The 23,608-nt window shown below is 43.6% G+C and overlaps 1 protein-coding gene across 8 annotated transcripts in view; it reads left to right on the forward strand.

Moving 5' to 3' along the window:
* pcbp4 (poly(rC) binding protein 4) overlaps positions 1–22,049 on the forward strand; it is a 91,009-nt gene extending 68,960 nt beyond the window's left edge. For 5 of the 8 annotated variants that reach the window (XM_073072543.1, XM_073072539.1, XM_073072535.1 and 2 more), the window contains 7 exons: positions 928–1,056; positions 2,543–2,617; positions 5,017–5,058; positions 9,041–9,116; positions 9,840–9,892; positions 15,947–16,116; positions 18,251–22,049. In XM_073072543.1, the coding sequence (XP_072928644.1) occupies positions 928–1,056; positions 2,543–2,617; positions 5,017–5,058; positions 9,041–9,116; positions 9,840–9,892; positions 15,947–16,116; positions 18,251–18,563 (858 nt within the window). In that variant the 3' untranslated portion in view covers positions 18,564–22,049. Of the gene's footprint in view, positions 1–927; positions 1,057–2,542; positions 2,618–5,016; positions 5,059–9,040; positions 9,117–9,839; positions 9,893–15,946; positions 16,117–16,736; positions 16,876–18,250 lie in introns of those variants that run through there. The other 3 variants (XM_073072536.1, XM_073072541.1, XM_073072542.1) reach the window with 3 other exon arrangements.
* Positions 22,050–23,608: the final 1,559 nt, after the last annotated feature.

Raw genomic sequence — 23,608 nt, forward strand, 5'->3', positions numbered from 1 at the left:
TTAAATGCAACATAGTAATCTGGCATATATACTAATTCACCAGTAACTTTTTTATTAGAACGGAGTCAGTGCCGGGGATAATAAGTTGAATAGCGTAACTGTTTGATCTGGGCTTTGAAGTTTTAAAAATGGGCAATGTTGGAGATATTCAGTAGGTCAGAAACAGCATTTGTGGAGGAATGAGAGTGTGTCATGTCAATGAGCTTTAGTCAGAAATATTCATTTATCAATCCAGATGTTCCTGACTTGTTGAATGTGTCCAACATTTAAGTTATTTCAGATTTCCTGCATCTGTAGCTTTACCTCTGTGACTTAAGTCCATTAGTAGAGGTGAGGGTCCTCCCCGCTATTGAGCTTATTGATAAGGAGCACTGCTACAAGAAAGTAGCTTCTGTCATTAAAGACTCTCACTATCCAGGCCATGTTCTCTTCTCACTACTATCATCAGGCAAGAGGTGCAGGACCTTGGATTCTACACCAAGTTCAGGAGTATTTATTACCCTACAACCATCAGGCTCCTGAAATGGCATGGATAACTTCACTCACCACAACTCTGCACTGATTCCATAACCTACAGACTCACTTCAAGGACTCTACAATTCATTCTCAGTATTAAGTTATGTTTTAATTTCAGAATTTGTTGTCTTTTGCACATTGGTTGCTTGTCAGTCATTATTTATGTTTACTTGTTTGTAAATCCTAATTTTTTTTATTTTCCTGTAAATGTCTGCAATTAAATGAATCTAGGGTAGTATATGGTGACATATGTAGTTTGAAAATAAATTTACTTAGATTTCTCTGAGAAATGCATTCATACAAGTTTTTGTGAAGCCAAGATGCCAAGGATTAAGTTTGTACCAACCAGCTGTTGCACATGTCAGACTGTGATTTAAGCAATTCAAAGCAAATTTCTCTTTGCCTTTACAGACTACTGGAGCTCAGGTCCAGGTAGCTGGTGATCTGCTGCCAAACTCAACAGAGCGTGCAGTCACCATCTCTGGAACCCAGGATGCCATCATCCACTGCATTAGGCAAATTTGTGCAGTTATTCTGGAGGTGAGAATTGTAAACTGTGAAGGCTCAGTGATGGACTCTGGTAAATGATTAACAGGAAAGCAATGAGCAGTTGACACTAAGGGTCACCCAGGCAATCTTGATATCCTGGAGCAGAGTGCCTTGTGTTTTGTAGTTGATTCCACGTTTGTGTAATAAGTGCTCAGAAAATGATGTACAGATCATAGTTAGTTCTCAGTCCTGCGATTCTTTTAGAGCAGTGTGAAAATAATTTATTCCTCTTTCTAACCTGTGCTGAGCTTGTTGCTGGAAACTGTTCCTCTTCTCTGCCATAATATATTGGGGAAGTTGATGAGATCAGGATTTGAAATCTTCCAGCAAAAGGATAAGAGGGTAGTATAGATCTCAACCCATGCAAAGTGAATGACATTGTTGTAATTATTATCAGTATAATATGTTTCAGGCTCATAAGTGTTCAGGAGAATTAATTTTCCTGGAAAACTAAGCTTGTTGGCCAGTGGACAGTAAACTTAACATTTAAATTAATTTGAAGAGCAGGTCACTGTCTATCACTGTAAAGCCCCTAAGGGACCAGGGCATTGTCCTTAAAGGCAGCTGGAAAGAGTTGAGATAAATGTGCAGTGATGATATAGTGCAGCTTGATACTTATAAATCTGCTAGAGGAGGACTGGAGCTTCATTGCTTTTAAGCTGAGATGATGAACTGGAGTCTAAAACCTTTCAGCACAATACATTGAATTCTGCCTTGTACCATGATTTAAGTTTGGAACAGTTGTGAGAATGGAGCCAAGGCACGAGTGAGGTTAGGATGTAATGAGAAGAGAAGGAATAAGATGCTTTATATTCCATGCAGGTCAAGGATTAGCTTTTTGTCATGTACATTGAAGCATACAGGGAAGCGTGATGTTTGTGTCGAATCAAATCAGCGAGGATTGTTTTTGGGGCAGCCCACAAGTGGCACCATGCTTCTAGCACTAACTTAGTATACCCACCACTCACTAACCCTAACTTGTATGTCTTTGGAATGTGGGAAGAAACCCACGTGGTCATAGGGAGAGTGTACAAACTCCTTACAGGCAGTGGATTAAACTCCTGATTAGTGATTGTGTAAAGCGATTGTACTAATTGCTACACAGAGCTCCTTACAATGGTATCTTTGGGGATTTAATTAGATTTAACAATAGGGGTGGGTTTGAGGTTTTCCTGAATATGTCATGGCTTGAGCAGTTTATTGCTGCAAATTTCCTTCAGCTTGTCCATGCTGGAATCCCACAACTATTAGTTATTTGATAGGGCCAGGTCACCAATTCTCTCCCTTCTGAGCCTGGTCCTGTGTCATCTAGAGCAGTGGGTGATGACACATTCAAGACTTTTTAGATATTAATGGAATTGATGATATGCAGATAAATCAAGAGTTGAAGTAAAGCCACAGACTTAATAAGTGGCATTGAGTCTGTATGGATTCCCCAGAATTTTTAATACTTTATGATAATATTCCTTGTTTGCAGTCTCCACCTAAAGGTGCCACCATTCCTTACCGTCCCACCCTTGCTCCCGGACCAGTGGTGTTCTCTGGTGGACAGGTAAGCATGATATTAATAGTGACCTGTTCGAATGTGGCCAGTGGCTGTTGTGTGTTTCTTTGTTTCCTGTCAAGAGGGATGCTTGTTCAGTGAAATAGCCTTTTAGAGAATTAGCCCTCATCTTGAATGAGCATTTGTGGGCTGGTGGATTCTGTAGTTGAAGTTTTGCAGTTTGGTGGTTCCCTTTTAGAGAAAGCCTTGGTGCTATGAGGATGGAAGTAGGTTTTAGATGAAGGTGATGTCACTAGTGCAGGTTAGCCTTGTCTACTGGGTCTTTTTGGGGATGGGAGTGCAAGCACCTTGCTGGGGTATTAGTGGGATAGGCTACTTCCTAGTTCATTGCTTGGGTTAAAGCTCAACCTTCAGTTTTCAATTGTTAGAAATGGAATTTGGACAGAACCAAATGATTTGCAGCCAGACTTATTACTACCTGGCACATTTCATCAATCCTAGCCCTTCCACTTTAAGGACAGAGTAGTGTGTTAGTGTCCTTCTGTTCTTCTAGTCTCCTTCAGAAACATTGTCCTGTTGTAGGAGAATTTTTGTTATGTGCATACTTGCATGGGTATGCATGTTTCTGGCCAGTGGTGGCGTATTATTGCATTTTTGAGATACTGCAATTCCTTATTATGGTATACCGCATCTTAGAGCACCATTGCATGATGTTCCGTTCCCTTCCCTGTAGATAAGGTTCTCTGGGTCCTTCTAGTTGGTATCAGGGTTAGCAGAACTCATTCATGTATTAGTCACTCTGTACTGTACCGCTAATGCATCTTGTATTGATGTGTCCCTCCTTTGGCTTTTGACACTTTTTTTATGAACACAATTAGATGTAGAAGTAGGTGAGTCAGAATGAATGATCAATTCAGTTAAGTGCTGTCTTGCTAATAAGATTTGTGGCAGTGGCTGCATTTCGGAAGCTGTTTCTATTCTGGTTGAATGTTCATTTCTCTGAATATAAAGCTACCTACCAGGTCCAGCTGTCCTTTGTAGCATTTGACATTACCTCACCATTTAATACTCTGACATGGTTCCCTCAAGAAACTGTGACATGTTTTAGAAATTGACTTTAGAAGTTGTATCACAACTTGATACTTTACTATTCTTCAAGATCTTAATTCCTTTAGTTTAACATGGGATCAATTCTCCAGACAGGAATCCTAAGGAAACTTGCTGAAGATGAATCCCATCTTGCTGTTGGCATTGCACAAATGTTGGTGAAAGAATAAGCATTAATTCTCATTAACATGATCAAACCTTTATATTTTTCAATGTTGTCTAGGTTTTTGCACTGCAGTTAAAGAACTAATACCTTCAGGACAACCCAGTCTTTTTACAGTCAATTAAAATGAATTAAATAATAAAGTATCAATGTGGTTTATCGTAGGAAGCCACCATGCTCTTGGCAAAGTCTCAATGTGATAGTAATCAAATAATTAGTTTATTAACATGGGGAAAATGGCAAGAAAATGAACAGGTTTTATAGTTCAGGGATTGAGGAATAATAATTGGGCTGGGCAATGAAGAGCATTCCCAGGCTTCGAGGCAGTGCTGTTCTTTAACCAACATTTCATCCAATAGTCAGCATCTCTCGGCCTGCTATTTTGTTTATCAGTGGAATGGGATTTAAATCTATGCTCTTTGATTTGAGGAAAGTACTGCTGCTGAGCCCTGGCTATATTTTGTTGTGCACAACTGCCCGGTGTTCTCCTTTGAAGTGCCAGAGTCAGCTGTGCCTGAGTTATAAAAAAGCTTTTAGGTATTTGGTTTAGGAGTCTAGAGCTCGTTTCCTGCAAGGACGTTGAACCAGAAATCTTCACAACATTTACAAAGTGCTTGTTTGAGCTCTTGAACAGCAAAATGTACAAAGCTATGGACTAGCCTGAATTCTGTTTTTGAAGGGATGTATTCAAAGTGCCAAACACCTAGCACCTACAACATTGAACATTACAGCACAGTGCAGGCCCTTGGCCCATGATGTTGTGATGATCTTTTAACCTACTCTAAGATCAATTTAGCCTTACCGCCCACATTGGCCTCCATTTTTCTTTCATCCATGTGCCTGTCTATCTTGAGAGTCTTAAATGTCCCTAATGTTTCTGCCTGTACGATCACCCTGATAAAGGCGTTCCACGCACTCAGCATTGGGGAGAGAGGGGGTGGTCCTTCTGACATCTCTTCTATACTTTAACCAATCATCTTAAAATTACACCCCTCATATTAGCTATTTCTGTCCTAGGAAAATAAATCATTGTGACTTAAATTTCTGTAGTTGCATGGTAGGGCAAGAGATTCTAGTCACTTCGTTCCAGCTGCTTGCTTGCTAAGCCTTTGAGTGCTCAGCAACTACAGTGAGATGTTTATTCAAACAATGTCTTATGCTTTAAATTTTCTTTCAGGCCTACACCGTCCAGGGACAGTTTGCGGTCCCTCATCCTGATGTAAGTGTAATTCAAATAGTTATAGCTTGTAAACAAAACACTGTTTTGAGAAGTCCTTTGGGATTGGGTATTGAAGTCTGTTGCTGCAGACAAATCTTGTACTGCGTCAGAAAAACCTTTGGCTCAAAACAGCAGCTCGGAATAAGTGTTCCATGTTGAATGGATGGGAGGAGTACAATTTCCCAATCTCTTGAAAAGGCACAAGGCAGAAACTGAGATTTTATGTCTATTTGGTCATGCCAGTCCCACCATCACATTCGGGGTAGACACCATTATTCTTTCTGCCTCCCACTTGCTGAACATAATGAAAGCAGGAGTGGGCTGTTCAGCACTTCAGTGCTCTGCCATTCAATAGACAATAGGTGCAGAAGTAGACCATTCGGCCCTTCGGGCCTGCACCACCATTTTGAGATCATGGCTGATCAATTCCTTACCAATACCCGGTTCCTGCCTTGTCCCCATATCCCTTGATTCCCCTATCCATAAGATACCTATCTAGCTCCTTCTTGAAAGCATCCAGAGAATTGACCTCCACTACCTTCCGAGGCAGTGCATTCCAGACCCCCACAACTCTCTGGGAGAAGTTTTTCCTTAACTCTGTCCTAAATGACCTACCCCTTATTCTCAAACCATGCCCTCTGGTACTGGACTCTCCCAGCATCTGGTACATATTTCCTGTGTCTATCTTGTCCAATCCCTTAATAATCTTCTATGTTTCAATCAGATCCCCTCTCAATCTCCTTAATTCCAGCGTGTACAAGCCCAGTCTCTCTAACCTCTCTGCGTAAGACAGTCCGGACATCCCAGGAATTAACCTCGTGAATCTACGCTGCACTTCCTCTACAGTCAGGATGTCCTTCCTTAACCCTGGAGACCAAAACTGTACACAATACTCCAGGTGTGGTCTCACCAGGGCTCTGTACAAATGCAAGTGGATTTCCTTGCTCTTGTACTCAATTCCCTTTGTAATAAAGGCCAACATTCCATTAGCCTTCTTCACTGCCTGCTGCACTTGCTCATTCACCTTCAGTGACTGATGAACAAGGACTCCTAGATCTCTTTGTATTTTTCCCTTACCTAACTCTACACCGTTCAGATAATAATCTGCCTTCCTGTTCTTACTTCCAAAGTGGATAACCTCACACTTATTCACAATAAACGTCATCTGCCAAGTATCTGCCCACTCACCCAGCCTATCCAAGTCACCCTGAATTCTCCTAACATCCTCATCACATGTCACAGTGCCACCCAGCTTAGTATCATCAGCAAATTTGCTGATGTTATTCTCAATGCCTTCATCTAAATCGTTGACGTAAATTGTAAACAGCTGTGGTCCCAATACCGAGCCCTGTGGCACCCCACTAGTCACCACCTGCCATTCCGAGAAACACCCATTCACCGCTACCCTTTGCTTTCTATCTGCCAACCAGTTTTCTATCCATGTCAATGTCTTCCCCCCGATGCCATGAGCTTTGATTTTACCCACCAATCTTCTATGTGGGACCTTATCAAATGCCTTCTGAAAATCAAAGTACACTACATCCACTGGATTCCCCCCGTCTAACTTCCTGGTTACATCCTCGAAAAACTCCAACAGATTAGTCAAGCATGATTTACCCTTGGTAAATCCATGCTGGCTCGGCCCAATCCTATCACTGCTAATAGAGATATGCCACTATTTCATCCTTAATAATGGACTCTAGCATCTTCCCCACCACCGATGTCAGGTTGACAGGTCGATAGTTCTCTGTTTTCTCCCTCCCTCCTTTCTTAAAAAGTGGGATAACATTAGCCATTCTCCAATCCTCAGGAACTGATCCTGAATCTAAGGAACATTGGAAAATGATTACCAATGCATCCGCAATTTCCAGGGCCACCTCCTTTAGTACCCTAGGATGCAGACCATCTGGACCTGGGGATTTGTCAGCCTTCAGTCCCATCAGTCTTCTCATCACCGTTTCCTTCCTTATGTCAATCTGTTTCATTTCCTCTGTTTCCCTATGTCCTTGGCCCATCCATACATCTGGGAGATTGCTTGTGTCTTCCTTAGTGAAAACAGATCTAAAGTACTCATTAAATTCTTCTGCCATTTCTGTTTCCCATAACAATTTCACCTAATTCATTCTTCAAGGGCCCAACATTGTTCTTAACTATCTTCTTTCTCTTCACATACCTAAAAAAGCTTTTGCTATATTCCTAGCTAGCTTGCGTTCGTACCTCATTTTTTCTCCCCATATTGCCTTTTTAGTTAAGTTCTGTTGTTCCTTAAAAACTTCCCAATCATCTGTCCTCCCACTCACCTTAGCTCTGTCATACTTTTTTTTAATGCTATGCAATCTCTGACTTCCTTTGTCAACCACTGTGGCCCCTTTCCCCCCTTTGAATCCTTCCTTCTCTGGGGGATGAACTGATTTTGCACCTTGTGCATTATTCCCAAGAATACCTGCCATTGCTGTTCCACTGTCTTTTCTGCTAAGCTATCCGTCCAGTCAACTTTGGCCAGCTCCTCCCTCATGGATCCATAGTTTCCCCTGTTCAACTGCAACACTGGCACCTCCGAGCTGCCCTTATCCTTCTCAAATTGCAGATAAAAACTTATCATATTATGATCACTACCTCCTAATGGCTCCCTTACTGCAAGATAGCTTATCAAATCCTGTTCACTACATAACACTAAATCCAGAATAGTCTTGTCCCTGGTCGGCTCTCGTACAAGCTGTTCCAAGAATGCATCCCATAGGCACTCTACAAACTCCCTATCCTGTGGTCCAGCACCAACCTGATTCTCCCAGTTCACCTGCATGTTGAAATCCCCCATAACTACTGCGACATTACCTTTGCCACATGCCAATGTTAACTCCCTATTCAACTGGCACCCAATATCCATGCTACTGTTTGGTGGCCTGTAGACAACACCCATTTGGGTCCTTTTGCCCTTACTGTTCCTCAATTCTATCCACACAGACTCTACTTCTCCTGACCCTATGTCCCCCCCCTTGCAAAGGACTGTATCTCATTCCTCACCAACAGGGCCACCCCACCCCCTCTGCCCACATTTCTGTCCCTACAATAGCACGTATACCCTTGAACATTCATTTCCCAGGTCTGATCTCCCTGCAGCCATGTCTCCATTATCCTAACATCATAGTTACCCATTCGCACCTGGGCTTCAAGCTCATCCGCCTTATTTCTGACACTTCGTGCATTCAGATATAGAATTCAATAACATCTGTGACTTCAGGACTTCCCTGTATTGATTTTACGCCCCTTAATTTCCTCTATCCAAAAGCCGATCTCTCTGTCTTAAATTCACTCAGTGACTAAGCTTCCATCACCTTCCTGGATAGAGAATTGCAAAGATTTGGCGCCCTTTGGGTGAAGTGTTTGTTTTCATATCAGTCCTGAATTACCCCTGGTTTTAAATGCCCTTGCCAGGAAACTATCAATCCCTCATCTACCCTGCCAGAATTTTGTATGAACATATCATTGTATAGGCCTTTTGGCCACAATGTTATGCCAGTCTTTTAAACTACACTAAAATCAATCTCTTTCCCTCCTACATAGCTTTCCATTTTTCTATCTGTGTGCCTATCTAAGAGTTTCTGAAATGCCCCTAATGTATCTGCCTTTACCATCATCCCTGGTGGTATGTTTAAATAAAACCCATTCTTGTTTCCTGCACTCGACGTTCTGTCATAAGACATCAGCCCCAGTGCAACCACCCCCGCCCCCAGTCCCAGGAACTCACATGACAAATCTTTGTTGCTCACCCTTTTCCACATGCCTGTGTTCCTTAGCAAAGGAGACCAGACCTGTGACATTTACTCTAGATGCTGTGCTCTATCCCTTACCTTGACAACTCTTCTGTTAAGGGCAGGTGCCAAGTTGATATTACAGAATCAGAAGTTTGAGAGTGAGACAATCATAAAGTTCGACACTCAAAATTAACTTTGGTTGATACCTTCTTGCATTTACTTTGTAGTTGTCCAAGCTTCATCAGTTGGCTGCTCAACATGCTTCCTACAACACAGTGAGCCAGTCGTCATCCTCATTCTCCGGTATGTACAAAGTACTTTGTCAGTTCATTACAGCGTGAAGCTGCACTCTACCCAGCAGTCCTGTATCTGGAACAATAAGCTCTCAGCCAGAAGCCTCTGCTTTATCTGTTTAATCGACTCAGTAGAGTGAGTGGTACTGAACCACATACAGTGGGGACTGAAGCTGTCCGTTTGACATAATACCAGTCATTGTGAAAGAATATGGCTGTCTCGTTTGGATGGGGGTCAGGGCAGGGATTATTAGAAACAAGAGTACAAGCATATGATGGTGGCTGTGAGGAACTGGGTATATATGAAGAGACTAGGGAATGAAAGCTTCAATAAAGGGGAGTTTGAGGGGGAACTTAACTCAGAGGGTGGCATGAGTGCAGAACTAGCTGCCAGTGGAAGAGGCAGATGCAAGTTTGATTTCAGCATTCAGGAGAAATTAAGTATTTCAGTGGTGTATGGAGAGCTATGGTCCATGATGGATCGAGGACGAGGAAGAATGACAGTTTGGCATGGAAGATGGCCAAAGGGGCCTGTTTCTGTGCTGCGGTGCTCTACGACTAAAGGAGTCTGTAACATTACATCCCAAGTAATTTGCTCAATTTGCCCGTGAAGCTGTTGGAGAAAACTGGCAAACCTTTTCACTGTCCATTGGGTAAAATTGCATAATGTCCTTGATGGTGATTGAAGCTAGACAGTGCCCTGTCTTCATGCTATGTTCCTTTCTTCCTGCAGGAGTGGACAACAGCGGTCAGACTACATCTCAGGAACTTCTGATTCCAAATGACGTAAGTAGACTTGGGTGTGCTGGGTTTCTGCTGCCCTGCTCTTGGATTACACCTAGTAAATAGGCAGTTGATGTGATCCATTCTCTAATTTGTACATTCTGCCATTCTTGGGACTAACACTCACGTAGCTGCATTCTGGGTCCATGGCCTGATTAGATAATTTGATTGCAAAATTATATAAGCACTTTGCTGATTAACTTACAGGTAGTGCCACATTCTCTTAAGGTGAACAAGGCCAACTAGTAAGATTTCTATAGTAAACTATGCCATGGCACATTGAGTCAGTTTCAAGTGAAACTGGTGTCACACAGATGAGGGAGTTGGAGATGAGCTGGGATTGTGTGTATGCACCGACTGCTAGCCCAATGATTAACATCTGAGATTCAAGATGTGCATTGCTCTGATGCCTTTCATAATCTCACAGTGGTGTTTGTGTAATATTGAAACTGTAAAAGCTAATTTGTACCTAGCCTATTTCCACAAATAACAATGAAATAATGAGGTATTCTTCAATATTAGTTGAATGATAAATATTTGCTTGCTTGAAAGGGATAAAATCTGCTCTTCCAATACTGGAATCATTCTGAGACCAGCTGAATCATCTGTTTATTGCCATAGCCAAAGGGGAGAATCTCTTGTCAGTTCTGCACTGCCGCTCAGTCAAAATTTTGCTCATCGGCCTCAGACTGAAACAACACCTGATTCTGATATGGGGATATTTCTGAACTTCAGCAACAGCAGCTTTAGAACAACAGGGGTTTTTGGGGTTCTTCTTTCCTCCACACTGAGTGCCTTGTTCAGGCTATCCTAACACTGAGAATCTGAACAGTACTGTGGATCTGGGAGGATTTCGTAAGAATTGATAATGCATTGGTTAAAGAATTGAGAATTGTACAGTGATAACTCATCTCTAAACCAGGGGTTTGAACATTTTGATGCTGCAAATTAACAATCCGGACAAGAGGGAAAAGCAAAAGATTCTGGATCGGGGGAGGGATGTGTATGGGGGGGGGGGGGGGTTGCTAACTTGTTGATTTGTATTTTCTGATCTTTTTCTAGTTTTCTCTATGCCAGCGGTTGTGTAGTCTGGGGAATGGATAATCACTCTTGCTACTTGTTGTGCCTTCCATGCTCTGCTAGAATTACCAAAGAGTGGGTGGTTGGTGGGGGAGGTTGCTGCACATCCCCGTCCATTACTCTGAGGAAACCTACATGCCATGGGGAGACCACGTACACATCACACAACACCAGAGGTCAGGATTGAACCCCAGATGAGACCACAGCTCCACCAGTGTCCTGCCCTCAGTCAGTGAATCTCTTCCCTCATCACAAGTGGATGATGTGTATACATCAACAATACATGGGAGGCTGCAGCTTTGTATCAGTAGGGTGACTTCATCTTGCCCTATAGGTGAAATGAACAGCTCAAACTACAACTGAGGAACTGAACTTGCCACTGATTTGGGATGGGGCATGTAGACAGTGTCACAGCAAATCTGCAGAAAATACTGTTAGCTCAATCATAGGAAGGATGTGGAAGCTTTTGAGAGGGTGCAAAGGAGATTTTAGATCTGCCTGAATTAGCATGTCTTATGATGATAGTATGAGTGAGCTAAGGCTTTTCTCTTTGGAGCAAAGGAGGGATGAGTGGTGACTATCCTTGTAGAAGTGTACAGGAATGAGTGGACAGCCAGGGCAGAAATGACTAACATCTGGGGCACAATTTGGAAGTAAGCATGAGGGAGGAGCGCTCCATCAGGCTGGTGGTCGAGGCAGATACATCAGGGTGTTTAAGAAACTTACATAGGCACATGGATGATGGGAAACATTGAGAATTATGTGAAAAGGAAGGATTAAATTAATCAAAGTAGATTGAAAGGTTGGCACTGTGCTGTAATGTTCTCAATGCCCTGTTTGGACTGAAGTTGGCTAAGCTGTGCTCATGTGAATCTTTGAGACTGGTACTGCCATTCTGTGATCTGTTATTTTGCTCCTGCTGAAGGACAGTGGACAGAAATTGAGCTGCAATTCCTGGCATGTGTTCAATGTGAAGCAGGGTCATAGTCCCTGCGAAGACCATGCTTATAAATAGTCAGTCAGCAGCACCACACAAAACCCAGGAGTGTCAAGTGACAAAGGCAGAAAGGAATGCTGTCCAGACAACGTACAGCAAGCTCCTCTTGAAATCCAGGACAAGAATGAACAGCTATCTATTTCACTAAACAGATGCCAGGCCAGAGCTGGAGGGACACTCCAACTCTGCTAGAGGTCAGAGCACATAATGTAGAGTGTACTGAGCATTCTAGAATCTGTAATTTTGAAACCACATCAGGGACATTTGCACTAATATGAAAGGAGGAACCTTGTATTTATACTAAGCCTTTCACAACCCTGTGGTTCTACAACCAATAAAAGGACTTCAGCACTCCGTGTTGTAACGTAGGAAAAACTGCAGCAAATTTGCTCATAGTCAGCTCCTACAAACTGCAGAGTGACAATGACGAAATAACCTACTTTATTCTTCTCATATTACTGAATATTTGATAGAGTACCAAAGAGAACTACTCTTCATACTTGTTCCTTGAGACATTTTGCATCATGAATTGAATTGAATTTTGGTTTATTGTCATTTAGAAACTACAACTGCAATGCAGTTAAAAAATGAAACAACGTTCCTCCAGAATGATCGCGCACGAAAAAACAGACTACACCAGAAAATCCACATAACATTTGGCAATCCCCAGATCCAGAGTCTGGAGAGGCTGCTGCCTATTAATTATCACACTACCATCTTAGTGCGTTCGCCGGAAAGGAGCTCCAAATCCCCCAGACAAAACAAGACTACCCAGACACACCAAGTCAGGAGACCAACTCTACCATCCAACAAACCAAAAACTAAAGCTACGAGACCTACACAAAACCACATAGTTACAACAGTGCAAACAATACCATAAATTGATTTTTTTTTTTTAAATAGACCATGGGCACAGTAAAAATAGTCCAAAGATGTTAAAAGACTAAGTTCAAAAGAAACCACCACACAGTTTCCACAAGTCCTCAGGGTCCCGATAGACTCGTCATCCCACACAAGTGGCAGAAGGGAATACCTCCGCTATGGACTTCCACGGCGCCACCAGACCCAGCCTCACAGACGCAGCACACAGCAAAAGCGCCCCGACTGCAGCGGACTCCAAGTCCATCGAACCTCCGAGCTTCTGACCATCTCCTCCGGCACAGCCTCTCTGAGCACCATCCTCTGCCGAGCGCACTACGACGCCCCCGGCTACACAACCCCGAGGACTGGGTGCCTGTTCTTCCCAGCAGAGACCCAGACCTCATAACAGCAGCAGCAATGAAGGCGGCCTTGCTGGAGATTTTCAGATGTTCTTCTGTGCTCCCACGTCCATTTTTCATCAGATTAGGATTGTGCACGGCAGCCCGCTTAACAAATAACAGATAACAACTCCGGAGAGGCCGCTGCAAACTGCGTCACGCCGCCATCTTGAAGCCATGATGCTCCTGCCTGTGAATAGAGGCCTCAGTTCATTCTCATCTGAAAAGATAGTACATTTGTTCAGGAGTAAGCTTCAGATCTCTTGTTTGGGGCTCTGAGTAGATCATACTTGTACCTTCTAAAGAGGCTGATGACTGGTATTAATTAGCAATGAGATTGAACTGTTTCGGATCTAGGTGGTGTGATGGGGCTGAATCTTCCATCTCCTTACTTATAGCTGCAATGTTTTATTCTTGCACTATTCAAATCAGGAAGTACTAATAGTTGCTGCTGGACTTGCTGTTAGTAGGTACCCTTGCCAGAGCTGGTCACACTGATGATGAAAGGTGTGTCAAAGGGGCAATGTTGGGCGGGTCAATTGGGAAAATCAGGTTGGTAATGGAACTCGAGAGTCAGTTTGTGGAATGCCTAGGGGAGTATATAACAAATCAAAAATTAGCAATAAGATAGAGGATTGGGAAGCTTTTAAAAACCAACAGAGCAACTAAAAGAATCATTAGGAGGGAAAAGATAAAATATGAAAGCAAGCTAGCAAACAATATCAACTTTTTTTAAGCATGTTTAAATAACTAAATAGAGATGAGAGGGCTGCTTAAAAAATGAGGATGGAGAAATAACGGGGGCCATGGACATGGCAGATAAATTAAATAAGTATTTTGCATTAGGTTCGTTGTGGAAAGCACCAGCAGTGTGCCAGATGTTGAAGGGTGTGAAGGAAGAGAACGGAATGCAGTTACTATTACAAGGGGGAAGGTGCTAAAAAAACTATAAGACCTAAGGGTACACAAGTCACCTGGATCAGATAAACTGCACCCTGGGGTTCCGCAAAAGGTAGTGGTAGAGATTGTGGAGGCATTTTAATGATCTTTCAAAAATTATTGGACTCGGGCATGATGCCATAAGACTGGAAAATTGCAAATGTCACTCCACTCTTTAAGAAAGGAAATTGTAGACCAGTTAGCCAGACCTCAGTGGTTGGGAAGATGTTGGAGTCATTTCTTAAGGACTAGGTTATGGAGTACTTGGTGACACAGAACAAGATAGGACAAAGTCAACATGATTTCCTTAAGGGGAAAATCTTGCCTGATGAACCTGAAGATTACAAGTTCAGTAGATAAAAGGGATGCAGTACGTTTGGATTTTCAGAAGGCCTTTGATAAGGTGCCACACGAGTCTGCTACCAAGTTAAGAGCCCATGGTATTATGAGAAAGTTACTGGCATGGTTTAAAGCATTGACTGATTGGTAGGAGGCAACAAGTGGGAATAAAAGGATCCTTTTCTGGTTGGCTGCCAGTGACTAGTGGTGTTCTGCAGGGATCTGTATTGGGACCGCTTCTTTTTATGGTGTATGTCAATGATTTAGATGATAGCTTTGTAGCTAAGTTTGTAGATGATACGAAGATTGAAGATTATTACTACAAGCAGCTGTGGAGGCCAGGTCTTTGGGTGTTTTTAAAACAAAAATTGATAGGTTCTTGTTTGGACATGACATCAAAGGTTGCAGAGGGAAGGCTGGGGGGGAGGGGGCGGGGTGGAGGATCAGGCACAATTGAATGGTGGAGCAGACACAATGAGCCAAATGCTTAATTCTGCTTCTGTTTTCTGGTCTTCTGATTCTGATCATCTGCTTTGTGTGGCATAAAAGCTCAGGTGGGATTTTGGTGCTGTTCCTCCCCCATATCATGCACTATGCACTCAGGAAAGGGGCTTACTAACATAAGAACAAGTTATTAGCCTGCTTTTTAAAAAGAAACACAGATCTTCCCTTCTCGGCTCCACATTGCTAAGTGTTTTTAGCATAAAATCAGTGAGGATTGTGCTGTGCAGCCTGCAAGTGTCTTCACAGATCCAATGCCTTCATAGCATGTCCACAACACTCTAATCTACTGTAGGTCTTCTTTGGAATTTGGGAGGAAACTCAGAGTCAAAGGGAGAAAATACAATCTCCTTACAGTGGTAGGAATTGAAGCCTGGTCTTGGAGCCGGTGCTGTTGAAGTGTTACACTAAGCACTATGCTATCATGATGCAGGGCCTCCCTTATGAAGATTCAACATTGTATGGAGAAAATATACAACATGCTCACGCATATTCTCAAAGGAGCTCAAGCTGTTGGTTTTCAGACCTAACTCCAAGCTCCTGTGCATTTGGCTGTTTCAGCCCAGCTCCTGCAGGGTAGATGTTCACTGAGAACAGATCATAATGTTAAGCAATGTGCTTTGAAGACTGGGTCCAAGACAAATGATTAGTGGTTTGGGCTCAATGTACAAGAGGCAGGCTTTACCTTGTGTATAGTGAACATTTGGACCTGTGGGGGTGGGGGGGGGTGACACATTTGGGGCCGGGTATGGAAGCTCTAAGATTTGTATAACTATAGATGGTGTTAATGGTGGTATCTGCTGTCAGAAATGTTTGTGTTCTTTTCCCTGGTACTTTGGGCTAGATCACTACCCAAGGATTTTCTTTTTAATAAGAGTAAGAAAGATGTCAGTAGTGGTTTGGTCTTCTCAGTAACTCCTGATCTATTTTCTCCTCCATCAGTTAATAGGCTGCATCATTGGGAGACAGGGCAGTAAAATAAACGAAATCCGGCAGATGTCAGGTGCTCAAATCAAGATCGACAATCAGGTTGACGGTTCGACCGAGAGACTCGTTACAATCACGGGGGGTGCCCTGAACGTCAACTTGGCACAGTACCTCATAAACGCATGGTAAGGAAACCCAGTGGCCTAGCCCAGCACAGTAATGGAAGAGGTAGCACATAAAAGAGACAGGAAGGAAGCTTGCTGGCAGGAGGCACAGGTTTGATGTTGGGTTATGGTGAGCTATGCACAGAGTGAAGGGCACAGTGGATGGAGTCAAGTCAACTCATGTAAGCACCCAGTAAATTAACAGGGTGCATGGGAGGGGGACAGTTCGGAGCACTTGGTTCTCAATATGTATTGAAGTCTTGTTTTGAGCTCACCCACACGTGCTTTCATTTTCCCAGACTCTGCAGGTGTCATTCCACATTAGGAGAATGATCTGAAATCCAGTTCCTCTCCTGCGTTCCTTCCCTTCCCCTCCCTCCCCCCCCCCCCCCCCCCCCCCCCCCGTCCATGGGAGGCAAAGGCCTCTGATCGTTGCCTTCTTGCAAGGATCTTTGCTGGACTGAGTACTGGCACAGTTTGTCCCTTCTCAGACTGATAATCATAGAGACAGCACTGAAATAGGCCCTTCAGCCCACCCAGTCCATGCCAGCCATCAACCAATTATTTACATAAATCCTATATTAATCCTATTTTTTTTATTCTCCCCACATTCCCATCAACTTCCCATCCCCTCCCCCCAGATTCTACCCCTCACCTACCCACTAGAGGCAATTTACAGTGGTCAATTAACCTGCCGACCCGCACGCATTTGGGATGTGGGAGGAAACTGGAACACCTGGAGGAAACCCACACGGTCACAGGGAGAACGTGCAAACTCCACACAGACAGCACCGGAGGTCAGGATTGAACCTGAGTCTCTGGAGCTGTGAGACAGTGGCTGTACCAGCAGTGCCACTACGTTGGGATGTTTGGGGAAATGCTTCAGCTCTGTGGTTAGTTTCTTATTTTCTCCCCTCCTGTATTGGGGTACAGTTTCACAAATACTGTTTACCCTCTAGTAACCCACCTAAGTGATAGCACTGATGTATCAAAAGGACTGTTTGTCATTATGCATTGTTTAAAGGTGCAGGTCAAGTGTGCTCTGGCTCGGTCACAGGCTAAAACTTGGCGTAAGTTACCCCAACTTGAACCTCTTTATCCTTCTATCCCAGCCAGACCTTTAACACTGATGGCTGTTTAATTGGCTGATATTGGTTCAATCAGCTGACAGTGGGGATTGAACCTGAGACTGTATTGGTTGGTGAGGTTTGGGTCTGTCCATTGTTGGTGAAGCTGTGAGAGACTTTAAGATTACAGACACTGAATGTTCAGGTTCCCTTGGCTACTCTAATGAGTTCACCAACCTTTCTTAGAACACTTAAAATTTAAGATAAAATGGTCAGTATTGCAATGTTTTACCTTCTGTTTGCTTTTCCACTCCCCTGAGCCATGCACCACTCTTTGGTCAAATTTGGCATTGTGCCCTGTCACTAGGTTTGTCATTGAGAAGCCCAAATAAAGTAGTCAAGGCCAGTGAGCACAGATAATCATCAAGGACCCTTTTCAGACAAACAATCTGGCCTTTCAAGAAATAAATCGCCAGATTGAAGAAATGTGAATTGTATAGTTACCTTTATTTGGAAGGCACTGGGTGTGTCCAGTAAAGGAATAAATGGGATGAGAGAAGAGACCAAAATGTGTAGTGAGAGCAAAAACCCTTTCTGATGCAGCCTTCCAGCCAGTTTATCCCACTTTCATGGGTTTTATAGAAGATGGACATAACTTGAAGAGCTTTCTAACCAGAAATGCCTGTTCTGTGCTTGGGGTGAAGAGAATGGTTTGCACACTGGAGCTGGTTTGCCCACCAAGCCATTTCCTCAGCTGAGGTTTGAGTAGATGTTTGTGGCTGTCTACTGGTCGGCGACAGGACCCAAGGCTGAAACTGGCTGAGTGTGGCTCCATTCTGTGTACCCTTCATAAGATGGGGTGTCTTAGGTGGTTGAAGGTCATTGAGCTGAGAATGCCCCCCTTGCATGTGTTTATTGCCTTGTGTATGTGTGTGTTTTAATTCAATACTGAAGTATTGAACCTGTGGCATAATGTATCCTTACATTTGTTTTAATATCATCCTTCACCAACCCTCCTTAACTCAATCTTCTTCAATTCCTCTCACCTAATATAACCCTGACCTCTCTCCACCTCTCTTTCTTTACAGTTTAGAGATGGCTAAAACCACCTCCCAGAATGCTTCCATCACGACCCCAGTTGACCTCAACATGACCTTCTCTCAGCCTGCCAACCCTGCCTCTTCCCCACTGGCATCGATGAGCTCCGCCCTCCCATCCTCTCTGCTGAATGCCCCCTATGCCATTCCCATCTCCAGCCTCCTTGGCATGAAAAATGTTCCCTTCCTGGCATTGTCTGCAGCCAGCTCGGGGCCTTCTGGGAGCATGTCAGCTTACACAGCCAAAATCCCCTCATCCAATGGGGTTAAGAAGTCTGAGCGACAGAAGTTCTCACCGTATTGAGAGGATGGTGCAGCTGCCCAGACCCTGTGTAGAACTAGTGAGGTAACGAGTGAACGGGAAGGAGTCATGGGGAGAACCATTCAGATTTGTGAATATTGTTATTTAGGAGGTCTGTTTTCATGCAAGTCTGTACCTGCAAATCAACCCCAACCCCTTAGAGTGGCTGAATAGTCTTTATTTGATTCCCTTGGCATTTACAAAAAAAACTAACATTCTTAACAGCTGGTGCTGTTCAATGATTTTAAATTTCCCATTGGTTAAATTAATCACAATCAAGACAGTGGCTCAGTGGGTTGCATACACTGCCTGATGAATAACTGAGCCACTGGGCCAAGCATTCCTTGCATTCACTTTCAAGGCAGGATGGCAGTGATCCTCGGTGACCAGAGTGGGCGAGCAGGGGAGACATCTGTCTGTGTTTCCATTCCTGAACGGCATCAGTGACCTCTGCTGGAACAAGCATCAGAAGGCAGATCGACCAGTGGGTGGGATGAGGGTGCAGAGGGGACATCCAAGCCAAGTTTGCTCAACCCTCTCATCTCTCCTGGCACCAGCAGGGTCAACTACTGTCTGATGATTAACTGACCTGTAGGTGCAGGAGTGGGGTCTGTCTGTTAGCTCCTACAGACCTTTATCCCAGCTAAGTCACTGCCTCTCAGAAGAGAAGGGAGTAATGTGGAATGTGAACATGATAATTAATATTTGAAGGGGTGGTGGCATTGTTTATACTGATAACAGCTTGCTGTGCTTTTTGGATATTGGGAAGATGTATTGGAAGTCACTGGACATTTGGGGCTTGGTGCATTCTGTCAATCGAACCACTTCTGTGCTGTATTTTGCATTATTCAGATGTTTAAGGATTTTAGTTTATACCTGATGACTTCAGGCAATATTTCAACTTTGAATAATTACAATGGAATTATTTTGGTTTTCTCTCTAAGTATGAAATGACCACAGTAACTGCTGAGGCATAGTGAGGGGAACAGCCAGTAAACACCTCTGGTCCAACCTCAACAAGTTTTTAAGTGTCTCCTACCAGTTCCATGTATCTAATCCCTGACCCTTAGTGCACATAATGAAAATTAAACATTAACTGACTATGCAAAGTTACACATAGACTTAATTTTTAAAAACTTACAAATATCTGATTTGACTAATGCAGCCACTCCCAGAGGACAGATTTCTGTAAACTATTGGAACTGGACCTTTTCTGGTTTATTTAGAAAAATGTATCATATTTTCCCAGTTCCTCTGCGGCTCCAATGTTCCCAGTGCAGAATGGAGCATAGCAGGACAGACATGAAGGAAAAAGTTCTTTGTACAGGCTATAGTAGTGGTTGCCAACCAGTCGATCACGATCGACCGGTCGACCTTTGAGACTTCCCCGGTAGATCCTGGGGGGGAAAATGTGCACCGGGCAGAAAAGACTGGAAGCAAAGCCCTGCAACCTGGAAACGACCTCTCCCCTCAAACAGCTGTCTGCAGCGGGAGCACCGCTATATCACCATTATCCTAATCGGCATCAACCTATCTTTATAATGCAGACATCCCACCTCTCCTGGGAGTTTCCTGCATATTGATAGCGGCTCCCTGATACCCACAAATTATATACAATATCCCTGAAATCTCGTTTTTTAAAGAGAGAGCACACCATGGCAGAGTTTTCCAAGAAAAGGAAAATATAAAATGTATTTCACCCCAGATTACACTAAAGTGTACCCCTGCCTAATAGGGGTCAAAAATAATGACAGTATTGCTCGCTGCACTGTTTGCAACAGTGACTTTTCTATTGCCCATGGTGGGTTAAATGACTGTAAAAGACATGTTGAGGTGAGTTTAACAGGTGACATTAGCATAGCTAACATTATTTAAACTAGCTGGCTAGCTGCTAAGGAGCCACTCTATTGCAGACATCCCACCTCTCCCGGGAGTCTCCTGCAAATTGGTGGTGCTACCTCCCTGAAATGAATTTTTGCAGGATGGGATGTCTGATAATGCTCACATTACAATACTTCTCCCCCTTTAAATTCCAACGTTCCCCAAATGTACAAGAACTGGGAAACAAAAACCAGTGGTGTCATTAGCTTGTGTACCTCTGAAACTTATACTACAGCCTCAGTAACAATACAGAACACCTGGAAAAACGTGGCAGGTTCAGCATTCAGTCTAACAAAGGGAACTGTCCATTCAAATATTCAGTCTGTCACTGCTGAGGGTGCTGTGCTGCAACAGATGAAAATTATTAGATCTAAGTACATGAGCTGTCTTACTGACAGACACCTCACAGATTGTGTCAGACTGGCTGGCTGTAGTTTGAACCAAATCTCAGGGAACTGACAAAGTATTCAGCCCCAGTCATCACACTGAGTGCAACAGTCAGTCAGTTAAGATAATGGTAACATAACAACACTCCCGCTACGGAAAGCTGCCTGCAAAGAGAAACTGCTTCTGGGGCTGCGGGGCTCCACTTCCGGTCCCTTCTGCCTGGTGCGCATGCATGTGTCCAAACAATTTAGTAGGGTCGATCTTGCCTTTCACTAAGACCAAGGTAGGGGATCTTGGGCTTTAAAAGGTTGGTGACCACTAGGCTACAGGATTGCAACACATCTCATGAAGATGCACACACCCACACAGGCACAATAATACACCACACAGTCTCACATCACACTGACAGCTTCTACATTAGACATTCCACTCCCTTGCACGTGGGCCATTCACTGGACACCAGTTTTGCCAGGTTGAAGGAGGTGTTGGTGTTAGAATTGGAATGCAGAAATGCTGGTTTCCAGCAGTACAACATGCTCAAGGCCTTGCTTACACCAGGTGCAGTCTTGCATTCCGCCTGACTCGGGCATATGTTGGAGATGGGTGCTGTGAGGTGCACTCTTCAAATGCAGTGTGGGAGGACTCTATCTGCCCTGGGAGTGGGCGGTAGGACAGTGTAGGGCAGACAAGTTCCTTACCCTCAGAGCAGGTCCCATGAAGCGTTCATATTTGCCTCCTCTAGGCTGTTCTCTGAATGCCAGTGGCGTCCTCGTTGACCTGGGACGCAAGACCTCGCAGGAAGGTTGGACAAAGCCTGCAATTCCGCTCCGTAGAGCTTGAAGCACTGTGATTGACGTGATGACGTTGCCCTCACTTGAGATGGTATTGAGGGTACTTGTTTAGATGAGCCAGTGTGCTGAGTCCTTGACTGAAGAAAGTTTTGTGTAATGATACAGGCGGAGCCTCTGTGTGTGTGCACACAGGGTTCTGGGCAGATGGCCATGTTTAAAATTACAGACCCAGATCTTCGTTCCCCCTTCCCGCCTCTGTCTTCATCCCGCCTCTGTCCTCATCTTCTTGTGTTGTGGTGTTCAAATTCGCTCTCCATTTTCCTTTGCAGTTGTTTCTTTTATATTTCCTGTTATGTTTCGTTAAATAAAAGTTTTTTATGCAACACAAATTCCTTTTATAAAATCTTAATAAAAGTTTTTTGGCACATTACAGGAGTTTTCTGTGACATTTTTTCTTTGAGATTTCAAAGATTCCTACAAGAACAAATATAGTAGGTGGTGAGTTGTGGAATCTGTCTGGGCTGGGTTCACACTGAAGGCCTGTCCATTAGTAGCAATGGCAAAGGGCTCACTATAAGTAGCTATCAGGTAATGAGTGCAGGCTCATTTCATTCCTCAGTGATGCCACTGGGAAAACAGTCATCCACCAACTCGAAAGGGGCAGTGATAAATATTGTGTCGCAACCTTGGGTTAGTTGGACCTATACCATTTGAAGCATATTCAAACTGATACAAACCTCAGCTGCCAGGTTCTGGCTGTCATGAAATGGAAAAGGGCTGTTACTTAAAAACTAGGAGTTACCATCAACTGGGCAGCTGCTCTGAGTTTGGGCTTCAATCTAGACTAGTTTGGGCAAGTGAATAGCAAAGAAAAAGATTCTGTATTTACATTAATGCTACAATAATTTGCTGTAAGATCATGAAACAGTGGTCCCTACTGCTGCATTTTCTGTTTGCAGAGATAAAAGCCTGGGTCAACTCTAGGATTATCCTCTCTCCTGGTTTCAGTGCAAGTTTGTATTGAGGCTTAATAACCTATGCTTGCCCCTTTCCTGTTAATGCAGCGATTTCCATCCTTTTAAATTGCTAGTGATTTCAAACTTTGATCTAGCTTGCACTCAGGAGACACTCCCTGTTCCTTCCTTTCTGGAGGCTTGGGCCCTGGGTGTTGACTCACACTTACTATGCAGCCAAAGCCCATGTGCCAGCCTCCTGAGCAGAGAAATATCAGACCCCGGCCCGGCTGATGCCTTTCAGAGTTGGGGTGCTGTGTTCATTTGCAACCAGGAGCAGATTGGCTGTTCCAACTCAGCACAGCCTGGGACATATGAGTCAGGCTGTTGGTTGTGTATGAGTTTGCCTCTTCAGTCTGAGACTGTACTCACCACTCTTCTAATCAGTCTTAGATCTTAAAACCATAAGATTTTGGAGCAGAATTCAGCCCTCTATTTGATCATGGCTGATTTATTTTCCCTTTCAACCCCATTCTTGTGTTTTCTCCCCATAACCTTTTAACACCCTTACTAAGTACATACCAATCTCTGCTTTAAGTATACTGAATGACCTCCCTCTAGAGCTGTTTTTAGAAATAAATTCCACTGATTTACCATGGTCTGGCAAAAGAACTTCTCATCCATGTTCTAAAGGAATGTCCTGTTAGGAGGCTGTGCCCTCTGGTCCTAGACTCCCTCAATATTGGAAATGTGCTTTGCATGTCCACATGATCTAGTCCTTACAATATTGGGTTGGTCTCAATGCTGTCCCCCTGCCCCCATTCTTCTAAACTGCAGTGGATACAGGCCTGGAACCATCAAACACACTTCATATGTTAAACCTTTTGTTCCCAGGTTCATTTTTGTAACCCTCTGGGCCCTCTACAATGCTGGACATTCATTCTTACATTTATGGGGCCGAAAACTGCTCACATTATTCCAAATATGGTCTGATTGAATGCTTTAGAAAGCCTCAACTTTATTACTTATAAGTAAC

This window comes from Hemitrygon akajei, chromosome 19 (genome assembly GCF_048418815.1).
Source record: "Hemitrygon akajei chromosome 19, sHemAka1.3, whole genome shotgun sequence".
Classification (NCBI taxonomy): domain Eukaryota; kingdom Metazoa; phylum Chordata; class Chondrichthyes; order Myliobatiformes; family Dasyatidae; genus Hemitrygon; species Hemitrygon akajei.